The sequence below is a fragment of the Danio aesculapii genome, chromosome 13, assembly GCF_903798145.1.
Source record: "Danio aesculapii chromosome 13, fDanAes4.1, whole genome shotgun sequence".
NCBI lineage: Eukaryota > Metazoa > Chordata > Actinopteri > Cypriniformes > Danionidae > Danio > Danio aesculapii.
Window position 1 is genome coordinate 3,560,400 of NC_079447.1, and position 17,571 is coordinate 3,577,970.

The following is a 17,571-nucleotide window of genomic DNA, read 5'->3' on the forward strand; positions in this document are numbered from 1 at the left end:
TTGTTTACAGAAATGCCATTGTGAAAGTTTGCATGTCGGATATCCAGCTATAAATGTCTTGTCACAGTTTATTATCGAGACTAAGAAGTTTAATCGGTAATCTGTGCTCAACAGATGGTGTGAACCCGTCAGGAAACCACCGCAAGAGGAGCTTCAGACGGCCTGGATACATGCGGTCAGAGCCGATTAACCAGCTGGACACTGCAGAAACATCATGTGATTCTGAACATCAGCGAAGTCCTATTTCCAAGTCGTCTGCTGTTGAGAAAACTCAAAAGAGTGCTTCAGAATTACCTAGCGAGAAATGGCTGACAGAGGGTTTCAAGCGAGACAACTCAAAGTCTTCAAAAAATGACCATTTGCATGATGAGGAGGACAATTTACCAATGCAGTCACGTGATGTTTTCAATTCCAGTTTCAGTTTCATTCAACAGTCACTGGACACTTGTGATTTATTAGATGTAAACACATGCTATTCACCCAGAACTGAACATAAACAATCTGAATCAACGTCACAGCACCAACTGAAATTCGAAGCTTCAAAATCAGGCCTTTTTAAACCTCCGTCTGACTTAATGAATCACTTGAGCCAATCAGAAACCAGCATTGTTCAAATTAACCAATTAGAAACCAGCACTGTTCCAGGGAGCCTTTCAGAAACCAGAACTGTCCCAGTAAGCCAATCGAAATCAAGCTTTTTAAAACCTATATCTGCTTTAATGAATCACTTGAGCCAATCAGAAACTATTACTGTTCCAATCAACCAATCCGAAACCAGCACTGCCCCAGTAAGCCAATCAAACTCAGGATTTTTAAAACCTCTGTCTGATTTAATGAAACACTTAACCCAATCAGAATCCAGCATTGTTTCAATGACCCAATCAGAAACCAACATTATTTCAATTAACCAATCAGAAACCATAACTATTCCAATGAACCAATCAAAAAACAGCACCGTCCCAGTGAGTCAATCCAACTCAGACTTTTTAAAACCTTCATCTGCTTTAATGAATCGCTTGAGCCAATCAGAAACCGTCACCATTCCAATGAACCAATCAGAAACCAGCACTATCCCAGTAAGCCAATCAAACTCAGGCTTTTTAAAACCTCCATCTGCTTTAATAACTCACTTAAGTGAATCAGAATCAGTCACCGTTCCAATGAACCAATCAGAAACCAGCACAGACTCATTGAGCCAATCAGAACATGATTTTTTTTCTTCGAGACACTTGCCTTGTTCGTTTGGTCAGTCGGCACAGCAGAAAAGCCTGCTATTGGACCGAGAGCTGTGGTTGGTGGATCTGGACATGCAGACCTCGTCCTCCATGATGTCTAATTATGCAAAAGAAAACATCCAGGACTCGGATTCTGGCTCTCTGGACGCTGAAATCACGTCTTCGCACTCCATTGACTCTTCAGACTCAACTTCATCTGGATATGAAAGCACCACACCATCCTCAGATCAGAGTCGGGACGGCCTGATGAAGAAGTACGAGGATTTTCTGCAAGACTGTCTGCAAAACAATCGCACAAACACCAAGGTGAGAACAACACAATGAATACTAGTTTTAAGAGAGGATCGGGTTTATTTGCAGAATCTTTACTTTCATACTGTAATATTTTTTAAATCCAAAATGTATTTGTCTAATATAATAAACTTTTTTCATTTTAATATTATTTAAAAAATGTTTCTTTTTTAAAGTCATTATAAATAAAAAATATATTGTTATAGCTGAATAAAATAAATCATTTATTAAGTGTTCCTATAAGAAATGTTCAATATCAGGGTTGTTATATACTCACCGGCCACTTTATTAGGTACACCTTACTAGTACCTGGTTGGACCCCTTTTTGCCTTCGGAACTGTCTTAATCCTTTGTGGCATAAATTCAACAAGGTACTGAAAATACTCTTCAGAGATTTTGCTCCATATTGACATGATAGCATCACGCATTTGTGATCCAGTCTGAGATGATTCACGCTTTGACATGGCGCAATATCCTTTTGGAAGTAGCCATAAGAAGATGGGTACACTGTGGTCATAAAGGGATGGACATGGTCAGCAACAATACTCAGGTACTGAGTACTGTGGCGTTGGCACGATGCTCAATTAGTACTAATGGGCCCAAAGTGTGCCAAGAAAATATCCCCCACACCATTACACCACCACCACCAGCCTGAACCGTTGATACAAGGCAGGATGGATCCATGCTTTCATTTTGTTGATGCCAAATTCTGACCCGACCATTCGAATGTTGCAGCAGAAATGGAGACTCATCAGACCAGGCAACGTTTCTCCAATGCTTCTATTGTCCAGTTTTGGTGAGTCTGTGTGAATTGTAGCCTCAGTTTCCTGTTCTTAGCTGACAGGAGTGGCACCCGGTGTGGTCTTCTGCTGCTGTAGCCCATCCGCCTCAAGGTTGGACATGTTGTGTGTTCAGAGATGCTCTTCTGCAGACCTCGGTTATAATGAGTGCTTATTTGAGTTGCTGTTGCCTTTCTATCAGCTGAGCCAGTCTGGCCATTCTCCTCTGACCTCTTGCATCAACAAGGCATTTGCGCCCACAGAACTGCCGCTCACTTGATAATTTCTCTTTTTCTGACCATTCTTTGTAAACCCTAGAGATGGTTTTGCATGAAAATCCCAGTAGATCTGCAGCTTCTGAAATACTCAGACCAGACCGTCTGGCACTATCCCCTTTCTTCCCCATTCTGATGCTCGATTTGAACTGCAGCAGATCATTTGGACCATGTCTACATGCCTAAATGCGTTGAGTTGCTGCCATGTGATTGGCTGATTAGAAAGTTACATTAACGAGCAGTTGGACAGGTGTACCTAATAAAGTGGCTGGTAAGTGTAGTTAATTAAATCTTTTTTTATTTCAAAAAAAGAAATTATATTGTGTATATTGTATAAACATTTCATAAACTGTTTATTTAATAAACAATATTTTATGTCAAGCTTTACTGGATTAACAAAAGTGTTGTTTTCTGAAAAAATAAATGAAGTGTGCTTATATTAAATTGAAGACAAGAAAAAATATCCAAAGTAGATTAAATCATTTATAAAAGAAACAGTAAAGTTTTGTTTTAAGATTATATTTAATGATTGTGATGCCTCAAATTGTGTTAAAGTGTGCTGTTTATTTATATATATTAGTATAACTTTCATTGTGATTTCTCTCTTTAGATCGAGTCCATAATGATGAAGCTTCAGAGATTACAGCACAAAGCCATTCTGGATGATGATTATGACACGGGTCAGACATGTTTTGATCATATATTTTTATTAACAGAGAAGATGTTTTTAATATGTACTTATTCTAATTCTAACCACCCATATAGAAATCTGATATATGGAAACATGCAAGTAGCATACATAATAAATGAATAAATAAAAAAATAAATATATATATAATTCAGACTAGATAGATAGATAGACATATATATATATATATATATATTTATATGGGGCAACGCAGTGGCGCAGTAGGTAGTGCTGTCGCCTCACAGCAAGAAGGTCGCTGGTTCGAGCCTCGGCTGGGTCTGTTGGCGTTTCTCTGTGGAGTTTGCATGTTCTCCCTGCATTCACGTGGGTTTCCCCCGGGTGCTTCTGTTTTCCCCACAGTCCAAAGACATGTGGTACAGGTTAATTGGGTAGGCTAAATTGTCTGTAGTGTGAATGTGTGGATGTGTTTTCCAGTGATGGGTTGCGGCTGGAAGGGCATCCGCTGCGTAAAACAAATGCTGGATGAGTTGGCGGTTCATTCCGCTGTGGCGACCCCCGACTAATAAAGGGATTCAGGCAAAAAGAAAATGAATGAATATATATATATATATATATATATATATATATATATATATATATATATATATATATATATATATATATATATATATATATATTACAAAACATATATAATTAAAGCTAATTTATTTGAACATATATTTACTCATAAGAAATATGTAATATGTTACATATGTCATTATATGTATGTGAAATCTAAATCTGTGCTTGTTGGTGTGGTCATTGCATCATATTTTATTCTAAAAGGACGATCAAACTCCATATGTTATCTTCTAGCGCAGTTTTATGTCTCTGCAAGTCCACAGTTGAGGACAGAACACAGATATGGTTTGGACACATGTTTGTGGTGTTCAAACACACCCAAACACTCCCAGCTGATTGTCTGAACTCAGCAAACCATACGGAAGACGTGTGATTAATGTTCCCATGTGTTTGTTTGCATGACAGTAACACACAGTCCATCTCATCAGCTTCAGTGATGTCCAACAGCTTTGTAGATATTGCATATCCCCTGAGACCTTCGTTCATCTTCAGAACACAAATTAAGATATTAGAACATATCCAAGAGCTCCTTCATAGACAGCAAACCTTGTCAAAGCAGTTTGTGACGTCAGTAGTTGAACTGGAATCATATGGAGCACCAAGAAGACTTTTGTGCACCATATTAACTGAAAACATGACTTTGTTTGCCTATATCTTTTCTCTGGAGTTAGGTCTGGGTGCGTGTTTACTGCAGGCAATATGGCACAGGGGTGTAGATTTAAACTACTGAAATGAAAGGTGTGTGCGATGACACACACAAGTGAGAATGGTGGCAGCATAAGGTGGACATAAGAAGGTTTTTTTCAAAGAAAAGTGTAAATCACGTAACCTCAAATTAGATACCAAATGAGTCCATGATAATAATGCTAACGCTAATGCTAATGTTTAGTCTTTGACACACAGTCTAATGTTATAGCAGGCTGATGTTTTCTGAATAACATAGTCTGAAAACTGCACAATACACAACTAAATGTCAAAGTATAAATGTGATCCCTGTCAGTTCTAATCTCCCAGAGTAGCATGTCAAATTTTGCTTAATTATTTGTCAGAAAAACTACAGCCTGTGCTCCATCCACATTTCATCATACTGATGAGTGAGGGATGTTTCATTTGCACTGTGGCTACAATAACATCTTTAATAAACTCTCTTTGTCAGTAATTAAACATTCCTTTAACATTACACTATTCTTTAATTTAACTTAATGAAGTGTATTGAAAGTGGCTTAAACTAAATCCAGTAGAATTGCTAGTAGGGGTGGGCGATATGACCTAAAATTAATATCACGGTATTTTTCATCTTTTGAACGGTGACGGTATAATATCATGGTATTACTTTCAATAGCAAAATAATATACATCTCAAGGAAGAACGGACAAAAGAAAGTCTCACTTCTATCACTCTTTAAAAGTTTTGGTTTGGGTCATTGTAAATGCTCAGTCTCGTTATGAGCTGATCTTCATTTCTCTGTGTTGGTGGAATAAAGCAGGCGAGTCAGCCGCACCAATTTATGAGCAGACAGAGCAGGATTCTCATGATGACCACCGGCGCAATTCTGCTCTTTGTTATGAGCCGTAGTTTCAGTGTAAACTTAGTAAAGGTGAGTTTCTTTGGCGATGATGTGTACAGTGTTAGATTTTATATTTAGCGGACATTTGCGCTGAACACGCGGTGAATGCAACGCATCGAGATTCGGGCACCTTCTCCGAAAACACTCGATTGATCTCAGCTGGCGGATCAACATTTACCTCATGTCATGATCGCTGTCATCTGCGCCATTATTATTATTATAACTTTAGGTGAGGTTTGCAAACCTGTGCACTTTTCACTCTTCAGCCGTTTGCATTTCCTGCAGTAACAAAAGCTCCCTGTTATCTGACAGCGGGAAGCGTTGAGTGACTGACAGCTAATAACCAATACTTCAGCAGGGTAGAGCGATTCAGCAAGTTCTTAGAGAAAATCAAATCAGATTGCACTACAAACATTATATTCAGACACACAAATGCTCCCAAATATATTATGAGGGCGCATAGATTACATTTCGGGCGCTCATGCGACCAAAATGGTTGCAATTTCGAGCCCTGTAGTAGAAGGACATGTATTGAGACCCCAACTGAACGTTTGAAGAAAATTGAATGCCTTATTATTTAGAATTAGCTATTATTGATGTAAATGCAGCCATTCAAGGCGCATAATTGATTTATTACGGTATTGACGGTATTAGAAAATCCATGTCGTGGCGCAATGTCACACCGGTGATGACTATGACACCGGTGTACCGCCCACCCCTAATTGCTAGTATTAATGCAAAATTATTTTGCAACATAATAAAATATAGATTCATTCCTGTGGGGGGTTTCATATGACATGATATGATATATTGAAATGCATTGCCATTAGATTCAGAAGCAGAACATGCAATCATCATATTGCATGTAGTAAATGCACACACTGATTTTATGTGGAAGATGCACAAACGTTTAAAATAGACTTTATTAAATTAAAATTGTACATTTTAAAATGATTCCCCAACCTTTAGCCCTAAAGAATATATACAGTCAGTACTATAATAGATTTGAAGTCTATCTTTCACATGTGTCCTGGTTCCCATGCTATTTTTAAACAGTTCTGTGGTTCAGTGTCAAACAGCGCCATCTGCTGCTTTAACACATATTGACCTGTGTGCTTTTCATGGACTCAAGCATCAGAGTACCATAATTTATGAGGATAAATCTATTCATGCAAATAAAACGGCATTAATTTCCTCCACCCGAGTTACTGTACTCAAAAAAAACATCCGTCTGTGTCTCATGTGTAAGATCTAATGAAGTTACTTCTGGATCTGATCAGATCAGATGATTGACCTACATTTGTCAGCTGGACATTTGCTTTCCGTTTTTCTTCCTTTTAAAGCCTGACAAGTCTTGTGACTTATATAACAGGGCATTTCCCAGAGAAGTGGGTCAGATGTGTTTGTTTTGTTTTGCTTGATACACACACACAGAGAAACACACACACATTTTACGAATTGTGTGGGCATTACATAGGTTTTCATACTGTACAGGCTGTTTTTTGTATTGCCCTAACCCCACCTCTAACCCTCAAAGGAAACTGTGTATGGCAGGGGTTCTCAAAGTTAGTCCTGGAGGTCCGGTGTCCTGCAGATTTTAGCTCCATCCTTGCAGGTGTGTTGAGTCAAGTTGTTTCTAGAAAGCCTAGTAAAGCTGCGGTCACACTAGAGTTTGAGCTTGCGACATTCTGTCGTACGGCTCTGTGAAAAGGGGCGGGATTAAACAAGATCATTAGACATTTAAAAAAGCGAGTGATTGGTCCATATTTAACATTTCTGTACATTCTGTACATTATTACTTTGTGATAAATACTCATTCTGTGTGATTAATAAGCTTTTTGAGAAATGAGGACGTCAGCAGTGTCCTCATATTTCAACACCTTCTTGTAATACCCTGTGTCATTATACAGATTTGTGCCCTGATTTGTTACAAAAAAAAGTACACGCATACAAACACACACTTCCTGCAGTGTTTGAGAGACAGATTTGGGTTTGTTATGTTATGGTTTATCCAATCACATAAAAGCTGCCTTTCACATCAAATCAGATTTTGATGTATTTTTGTGTGTGTGTGTGTGTGTGTGTGTGTGTGTGCGTGTGTGTGCGTGTGTGTGTGTGTGTGTGTGTGTTTAGCTGAGCGTTTTGGTAAGAAACTGGAGGAACTGAGAAGAGAAAGAGCGACACTTAAGCCTGGTCTTCCATCCAGACACCCTGAAGTCATTGGATATCTGGAGCGGCTCAGAACAGCAGTGAACAGCGCTATCTACAGGACCGACTCAGACTGCAGGTAGGAAAATATCACAATTAAACATTAGGCAAAGCTGCATTAATTCAAGAAAAAAATTATGGTCAAATTGTGAAATATTATTACAATTTAAAATAAGTGCACTCTGTTAGAAGAGATTTTCAAATGTAATTTATTCCTGTTATTCAAAGCTGAATTTTCAGCAATATTACTCCAGTGTCATTCAGAAATCATTCTAATAGTCTGCAACTACACTACCTGACAAAAGTGTTGTTGTCGAGCTCAGTTGTAAGAGCAACAAATAATAACTTGACTAGTTGGTCATTTGGGAAAGTGTCAGAAGGTAGATTTTTCCCGTGAATCATCTGTTGAGCTGCATCTCAATCATCACCAATACTGCAAAAGACCTACTGGAACCCACAAAAGATTCTCATAGTAATCAGTCAAGTTTGGTGAAGGAAAAATCATGGTTTGGGGTTACATTCAGTATGGGAGCATGCGAGAGATCTGTGGATGGCAACATCAACAGCCTGCGGGATCAAGACATTTGAGCTGCCCATTTCATTATAAACCACAGGAGAGGGCAAATTCTCCAGCAGGATAGCGCTCCTTCTCATACTTCAGCCTCCACATCAAAGTCCCTGAAAGCAAAGAAGGTCAAAGTGCTCTAGGATTGGCCAGCCCAGTCACCAGACATGAACATTATTGAGCATTATTAAGGAGGCATTGAAGATGAATCCAAAGACTCTTGATGAACTCTGGGAGTCCTGCAAGAAGGCTTTCTTCACCATTCCAGATGACTTTATTAATCAGTGATTTGAGTCATTGCAGAGATGTATGGATGCAGTCCTCCAAGCTCATGATGGAGTCAGACACAATATCCATTCTGTTTCCACTGCAGCATGACCACATATTCTATACTGGACATTATTGAAGGTTCAGTTACCAGACTTTTGTCTCAGCAAAGTCAGACCTTACTGTCCTAATGAAATCATTCAAAATCAAGGCATGATCACATTTTATTGGTCTAATAAGCGTAATCTAGAGGCCTTTACCTTTCATATAAGCCACTTCTGATATCAATTGATCAACTAAAAGTCAAGTTATTATCTGTTGTTCCTAAAACTTGCATAGGTGAGAAGACTTTTGTCAGGTAGTGTATACTGAGCCATTGATGTATCCTCCTCTTTCTCTTTGTTTCACTGTATATCCTGATATCATGTTTATGTTTGGATTTTTAATTAGTATTATTATTTTTTTGTTAGTTTAGTTGTGCATCAGCACTTTAGTCAATGCTTTGTTGCTTGTAAATGTGCTTGTTACGTCCTTTTAGATGTTAATATTAAACAAAGGGTATTTGACATAACGTATAATAGTTGAGTGTGTGTGTAACAAAATGGAGGGAGAAAGAAAGACTGAAGAACCTAATATCACTGCAATTATTTATTGCCCATACTTCCAGTGAAACCAGTAAAATATATATTACTGGTGAAAGAAAAATATTTACAATAAATGAATGATGAATTACCTGTTGGAGAGGAGGTACTTAGAGGTGCGTAAATCAAAGAAATAAATATAGCAAAACACACTAACTGTATTAAACAAACTAAACTAAAAAAATGAAAAGAAACCTCTTCAACATACCAAACGTCTTAACTAAACTACTCTAACTAAAAAACAAAATGTACACAAAACAGCACACTCTCCTGAACCTAATGGAAGTAATACAAAAAGGATCCTGAGTGTTTGTATATGTATATCGCGTGACTTACTCCTATGTCCTCACCGAGGTATCCCTCAAAAAGCATCAGTTAACTGGACAAGTTCACAAGCAAACACATTGCAATTTCAAATCTCAAAAGACTTTAGACAAGAGCATTAAACACAAGCAAAAAGAAACGCATTCTCTCAGACTAGTACTCGCAAGAGAGATCTTCACGGAGACCCACAGAAAGAGTGAGAGCAAGAAGGAGCGAGATAGAGAGTTAGAGAGAGAGATCGCCATTGCAGTTTGGGCTCGGCTTTTAAACGCTACACCGACCAGCGATTGGTGGCACGAATCCAGCGTCAGCAGCCAACGTCATCAGCACGAAATGGGGATCCTTCAATGCCTTTCGTACCTGTACACACGCATTAAACGACACACCCAGGGGCGCAACTGCAATTTTAGTGAGGGGTATGCGAGTTCATGTTTTGCGCCCCCACCCCTTCCTTAACATGCTTTAAACAAATACATTTAGAAGTTCTAAACACAACTTAAAATATATGAAGTAGTAAAAGTATAATTACACTAAGCATGTGATGAGTCAAAGAATTACATCTCATCCCACCCCAAATGATTTCATTTTCCTCACTAAATGAGTATAGCACCTTGACATGCCTTGCTTTTGTATGACATTTGTCAAAACAAAATTATAGATCTGGGAGTCCTAAAGGGCAACATAACTTAAACATGCAATCACTTCTCAAATGCTTACTGTGAGAGGTGTAAGATTTGTCTTTGCATGAATTATTGACTGAAACTGCTATTACACCTTTCACAAAGTTAAATAAAAAAGACTGTTAAATGTTTAGTGTAAAAAATAAACAAAGACAAACTGCCCTGAGATGATCTATTTTATCGCCAAACTTTTTTGTAACTAAAATTAAAATAGTTTTGAGCAAAAAACATTACCAAAGAGGCCGATGTATCTATATGATACATACACTGTAAAAAAAAATCCGTAATTTTACGGTTTATTTCCAGCAGCTGGGGTGCCGGAAAAAGAGTAAAATAATAGCCGTTAAATTACAGAAATGTACCGTAAAATAACAGATATTAAATTACAGAAATGTACCAAAAATTTTAACTTAAGCAAATTTCTGTAATTTAATATTCGTTATTTTACGGTATATTTCTGTAATTTAACGGCTATTATTTTACTTTTTTCTGGCACCCCAGCTGCCGGAAATAAACTGTAAAATTATGGATTTTATAATATATAGGGGAATATAATATAATATATAATTTATATAGGGGAATTTTTTAACCCAAATATTAGTTTCAATTTTTTTATCCAGCTGCAATGAATCAATCAAATGGTCAACAGAGGGGGAGGGGAAGTATGATTATCTTTATTTAATAAAATACAATTATTTACTTGTATAAAACGAACGCAAAATAAATATTTTAAACAAAAAATAAACCCCCATGTGTGGCGCCCCTATGCGCCGCATATACTGCATACCCCCTTTTTGCGCCTCTGGACACACCCACATACAAATAAACGCGCACACATATACCCGAAACCGAAATACATTCTGCAAGCGAACGTAACAGTGCTATATAAATGAATAATTGAATGAATTGATTAATTGATCATTCAGAAATCATTATAATAACCCATGATGACCCACTTGATTTGATGATTAAGAAATGGCTCTTTTAGTTTATTCAAAGCTTAACGAATACAATTAAAATGAAAATACCCCTTGAATTCTTTACCCTGTAAATGTCTCCTTTGATTGATTTAAATGTGTCCTTTCTGAATAGTTGTGTTAACAGTGTTGTATTTAAAGGTTGGTCAGAAATAAACCTTTTAAACAGGAAGTCAGACAGGTGGGGCTGGAATGTGTCTAAACAGCACTTCCTATGATGTATTGTTTCCATATGTTTGTTTTTGTACAGTGTGCAGTTAAACACTCGACCTCAGCGACTCTCATCTTAGGAAACTGACGAGATTAGTAACGCTAATGCTAAAATAGCTGATAAAATAATTAAATATACAACTTTCATTATCTAAAACGTAGTGTATGTTGGGAGATCCAGGTGTTCGATGATGGTAATTTGGAATATATTGCTATTTTATTGCCATTCTACTAGTGATATAATTCTGTTACGGGTATATGAATATATTGATGGTATAATATTATTATTAAAACAATAACATTAACAGTAATTGTTATATAGATGTGACGTGACAGGCCTAATGATTTTATGTTTATATTTGCTTATCATTTTTATATACTTATTTGTTTTTTTATTTTGTAATTTATTTTTAAAAAATTGTTTCTAAGTGTTTTTTTAAAATAGATATTTATCTAATTTAGCTACCGCATTAACATTCTTGATTTGTTACATTTAATTATGCATTTTATTTTAAAATACATTTGATTTTTATATTTATATTTTATTTTAGCTTGGTTTCAAGTGCAGTCATTTCAGACAATGACTTTAGTGAATTTTAATTTCAACGTTAATTAATTAATTAATAATAACATTCATTCATTCATTTTCCTTCGGTTTAGTCACTGATTATCAGAGGTCACCACAGCGGAATGAACCACCAACTATTCCAGTATATGTTTTAGGCAGCGGATGCCCTTTCAGATGCTGCCCAGTACTGGGAAACACCCATACACGTTCGTTCACACACACACTTATACACTACAGCCAATTTAATTTATTCAATTCACCTATTGCGCATGTGTTTGGACTGGGGGAAACCGGAGCACCCGGAGGAAACCCACCCCAACATGGGGAGAACACGCAAACTCCACACAGAAATGCCAACTGATCTAGCCGAGACTCGAACTGGTGAACTTGTTGCTGTGAGGCGACAATGCTAACCACTGAGCCACCACGCCACCTATAATAATAACAATATAAGCATTTTTTTCAGTCTGTGATCAACACTTCCTCCAGCAGACACACTGGTGAGCTGAGTGAAGATCAGAGATCCTGCAGCGCTCCGAGTCGAGCTCAAACACGAGAGACGCTGTTGGAGGAGAAACAGAGGATTCAGGTAACAATCTGATGTTGTCATTTATTATTACAACATATTAGAGTACACAGTGATTGTTAAGCGAGTTAATATAATAAAGAAGAATGTGAATAAAGCAAAGTAAACATTTGTAATATTTTTCAGTCAATACCAACTTATTACCTTATGAAAGATCTTCAATTTTGATGTCGAAGTGCTTTTTTATAGGCTTTTTTAGGCTTAAAATTTCAATGTAACTGAAAGTAATTTGTAATCTGATTACTTATTACATGCAATAATTATGAGTGTAATCAAATTACTGTTTTCCAAGTAGTAATTTGTCAATTCCAACCTATTACTTTTTTGAGTAACTTGCCCAACACTGTGTGTGTGTGTATGTGCTCAGCATAAATGAGTTCACTCCTAAGAGATCTCTCTTTTAATACTTTTCATATTTAATATTTTTACAATAATATATTTGTGCATATACATTGGATTAGTCAGTACCAAAGATAAAACTGAAACTAATCTAACAAAAAAGAAAAAAGATCACAGTCCAAATGTTAGTACTAATAGAATTTAAATAAACAGGAAAATTTAAGAGAAACATAGAAAATGTTGTACATATACATGTACAGTTGGAGCCAGAATTATTAGTCCCCCTGTTTATTTTCCCCCAATTTCTCTTTAACAGAGATACGTTTTTTTTCAACACATTTCTAAACATAATAGTTTTAATAACTCATTTTGACCTTAAAATGGTTCATAAAAAATTTAAAACTGCTTTTATTTTAGCCGAAATAAAACAAATAAGACTTTCTCCAGACATTTAAAGGCTTAATTGGGTTAACTAGGCAGGTTAGGGTAATTAGGCAAGTTATTGTATAACAATGGTTTGTTCTGTAGACCAGTGTTTCCCAACCCTGTTCCTGAAGGCACACCGACAGTACACATTTTCAACCTCTCCCTAATCAAACACACCTGAATCAACTTATCATAACATCAGAAGAGACTCCAACACCTGAAGTTAATGGCTCAGAAAAGGGAGACATCCAAAATATGTACTGTTGGTGTGCCTCCAGGAACAGGGTTGGGAAATACTGCTGTAGACGATCGAAAAAAAATTAACTTAACGAGACTAATAATTTTGTCCCTAAAATGGTGTTTAAAAAATTAAAAACTGCTTTTATTCTAGCCGAAATAAAACAAATAAGACTTTCTCCAGAAGAAAAAATATTATCAGACATACTGTGAAAATTTCCTTGCTCCGTTAAACATAATTTGGTAAATATTTAAAAAAAGAAAAGAAAAAAATTCAAAGGTGGGCTAATAATACTGACTTTAACTGTATATATTTGTGTATGCTGTGTAAAAGCACATACATAGTTTACCCATGGTGTTTACTTTGTCATAATACAGCAAGTAATACAACAACATATATATTTACACTCACACATATAGATTTACAGTACACACACACACACACACACACACACACACACACACACACACACACACACGTGTATGCAATCTAATACACATTTTTAAGTTAAAAAAAAATTATATTAGAAACAGCTAGTTTGCTTGAAAATGGCAATCAGAATCAACCATTGGTGCATCAAAAATAATACATCTCCACTACTCATTTAGTAGGAATGATATAAGGCTTCTATTAGGCATTGGACTTTGAGTTTGAGAAGTGAGCTGTTTTTGTGTGAGCGTTGTTATGACGCAGATGTTTGTGCTGTGCAGAGGGAGATGTGTGATGTTCAGCGGCGGCTGCAGGGTCTGCAGGAGCGCAGCAGGGCTCTGGAGCTTCAGCTGGAGCTGCAGGAGATGCAGGGGCCCGTCCTCAGGGCCGCAGACTCTCCTCATCTGCATCTGACAGCTCGAGCGCTGGAGGATCTGCTCACGTCTGAACATCGCCAGCACATCAGCATTTCTCCACCAGCACACATCCGCAGGTCAGGGGAAACTCACCTGTGTAAATATCACCCAGGAACTATGATATGTTGATATTGTTTCATTAAACATGTTTGTGTGCTCAAAACACTTTTAGTAGACTTATGAAAAATGGTTTGAAGTGTTTATTTGCAATACTCATTCCTTTTATCCTCCTGAAATAATTAGTCACAGATTATTGCTTGTATAAAACATTGGAGACCGTTTGTAATGTGATGGGGACGCTGACAACAGTGGTGCGGATCCAAATGCGGAGTTTATTAGGAGAATTGTCAGGCAAGCAACGGTCAACACAGGGGCAAACAGATGTATACAGGTAATCCAGAGTTGTGGTAATTAAACAGGCGAATGGTCAGTACAGGCAGGCAGCAGACAACATAAACAAGGCGAGGGTCAAAACATGGCAAATCAAGGCAAGAGAAATGCGTCGTAATGTTCACAGTAACAGATAAACAAGACTCAGCAATGAGAGTGTCAAAGTGAGCCGTATAGACCATTTTGAGAGATGTAAACAAAACCAATGGTCCCAAAACCAATGGTCGTGTGTAATCACAGGAGAACAGGAACAGGTGTGTGTGTGTGGTGCATGAAAGTATTTGTGTTCCATGTAGTAGCGGATTTGTAGTCCGTTAGCGATCTGCATGTATACCAACGATCTGCAGCCGCTAGATCGCTGGTGGTCATAACACCATTCAATAAATAAACTAATTAAATCATTATCAAAATAAAATGGAAACAGCAGTAGTAATGGGTAAATATTATTATTTTTTATTGTTTTGAATTGTTTTTATTATTATTGAATGGTTATCATTTTATTGACAACAGAAAGTATTTTAATAGATTATTTGTATTAAAGTGTCAACTCAACAACAACAACGATAATAATAATTATTAATAATGTTATTGACAATTATTAGACAACATTAAAATTAATGATGGGAATTATAGTGATTTACAGTTGATTTATTTTTAATATTTTATTATGATTGATGATGATAAAAGTAACTATTATTATAATTAATATTGTTATTCATTGTAATTATGGAATACTTATTTTATGTAGTTGGTAAGTCATTATAATAGAGATTATTTATTACTCTTATTATGAACCAAATATAGATTATTGTTTTATTAATGATGATGATGATAATAATAATAATAGTAATAATAATAATTTAAATTATTTTATATTTAATAAATTATTTTCTGTAATTTATTATTGATAATGTTTTTTTTCCTAATAATTTATATATAATTGAAGTTGTATTATAATAATTTAAAATGACTGTGTTGATTGTTATTATTATTTATATATAAACTAAACATTTTTCTTTTTGTTAGATAAATTCCATGAGATAAGTTTGCCTAATAATTTAAAACGAAAGAGGCATAATTACACAAATTATTTACTGTAGATGATGAAAAATATTTGTTAAAAAGATTTTATTAAAACAGCATCATATTAAAATTAAACTGAAAAGGCTTCAACTTGATAGGAAATAAAATTAATTATCTTTAATTTCATTAGCCAACGGTCAAGCAACAGTCAACACGGGGGCAAACAGATGTATACAGGTAATCCAGAGTTGTGGTAATTAATTCAATTCAATTCAATTCACCTTTATTTGTATAGCGCTTATACAATGTAGATTGTGTCAAAGCAGCTTCACATAAAAGGTCACAGTAAATAGGAACAGTGTAGTTAAGTTTGTAGTGTTTAAGTTCAGTTCAGTTTAGCTCAGTTCAGTGTGGTTTAATAATCACTACTGAGAGTCCAAACACTGAAGAGCAAATCCAACGATGCGCGGCTCTACAGATCCTGAACCATGCAAGCCAGTGGCGACAGCGGAGAGGGAAAAAAAACTTCACTAAAGGCGGAAGTGAAGAAAAAAAACCTTGAGAGAAACCAGGCTCAGTTGGGCACGACCATTTTAATTTCTCCGCTGGCCAAACGTCTTGTGCAGAGCTGCAGTCTCAGTGGCGGAGGCTGGAAGCTGGCCTCAGCGAAGACTCGTCTGTCTCTGGAGCGTCATAGGAAACAGTCTCATGTTCTCCACTCTTCCATGACCATCGCAGTAGCTGCTCAGGATTCGGCCAGGTCCAGGATATGGAAACCTTGGGATCATCTCGTCGTTGGTCTTGGATCGAATCAGTGACTCTGCATAGTCTGAGGGCCTCGGGAAGAGTATCCCCAGGTGGAAATGGAGAATAAAGAAAATAATTAGCGTAGCTGATGTTCACAGTGTATATCAGCAAGATGCATAACCTGTGTGGAAGCCCCCTAAGTGGTGCACTAAGTGTATGCTTTACTGAACAGATAGGTCTTTAATCTAGTTTTGAATTGGGAGAGTGTGTCTGAGCCTCGGACGTTATCAGGAAGGCTATTCCAGAGTTTAGGAGCTATAAATGAGAAGGCTCGACCTCCTTTACTCGACTTTGCTATTCGAGGTACTACCAGAAGTCCTGAGTTTTGAGATCTTAAAGAGCGAGTTGGATTGTAGCGAGACAGAAGATTGGTTAGATAAGCAGGAGCTAGATTATTTAGAGCTTTATATGTAAGAAGCAATATTTTAAATTCAATACGAAACTTAACAGGCAGCCAGTGTAAGGAGGATAAAATTGGGGTGATGTGATCAAATTTTCTAGACCTGGTTAGAACTCTGGCAGCTGCATTTTGTACTAATTGAAGTTTGTTAATAGAGGATGCTGGGCAGCCAGCAAACAGAGCATTACAGTAGTCCAGCCTAGAAGTCATAAAAGCATGGACTAGCTTTTCTGCATCTGAGATGGATAGCATACTTCGTAACTTAGCTATATTTCTCAGATGAAAGAAAGCAGTAATTAAACAGGCGAATGGTCAGTGCAGGCAGCAGACAACATAAACAAGGCGAGGGGCAAAACATGGCAAATCAAGGCAAGAGAAATGCGTCTTAATGTTCACAGTAACAGATAAACAAGACTCAGCAATGAGAGTGTCAAAGTGAGCCGTATAGACCATTTTGAGAGATGTAAACAAAACCAATGGTCCCAACGTATTTCCTGTTTTACATTATTAATGTCTTTAATTTCATTAGCCAATGCATAAAGTAACATTTTCCTAAAGCGTATGTAGTTAATATGGTACTTTTAATACGATTTGTATGTTTACTATGAAATCACGGAAATTCTGCTATAGGTAGCCCAGCTTTCGCAGTATTAAAGGTAA

The 17,571-nt window shown here is 36.7% G+C and overlaps 1 protein-coding gene across 1 annotated transcript in view; it reads left to right on the top strand.

The window, feature by feature from the left end:
* The window catches only part of disc1 (DISC1 scaffold protein), a 52,501-nt gene that overhangs the window by 22,670 nt on the left and 12,260 nt on the right, over positions 1-17,571 (top strand). The window contains exons 2-6 of the mRNA XM_056471422.1: positions 115-1,541; positions 3,191-3,260; positions 7,551-7,704; positions 12,350-12,446; positions 14,157-14,368. Of these exons, the coding sequence (XP_056327397.1) occupies positions 115-1,541; positions 3,191-3,260; positions 7,551-7,704; positions 12,350-12,446; positions 14,157-14,368 (1,960 nt within the window). The remainder of the gene's footprint in view (positions 1-114; positions 1,542-3,190; positions 3,261-7,550; positions 7,705-12,349; positions 12,447-14,156; positions 14,369-17,571) is intronic.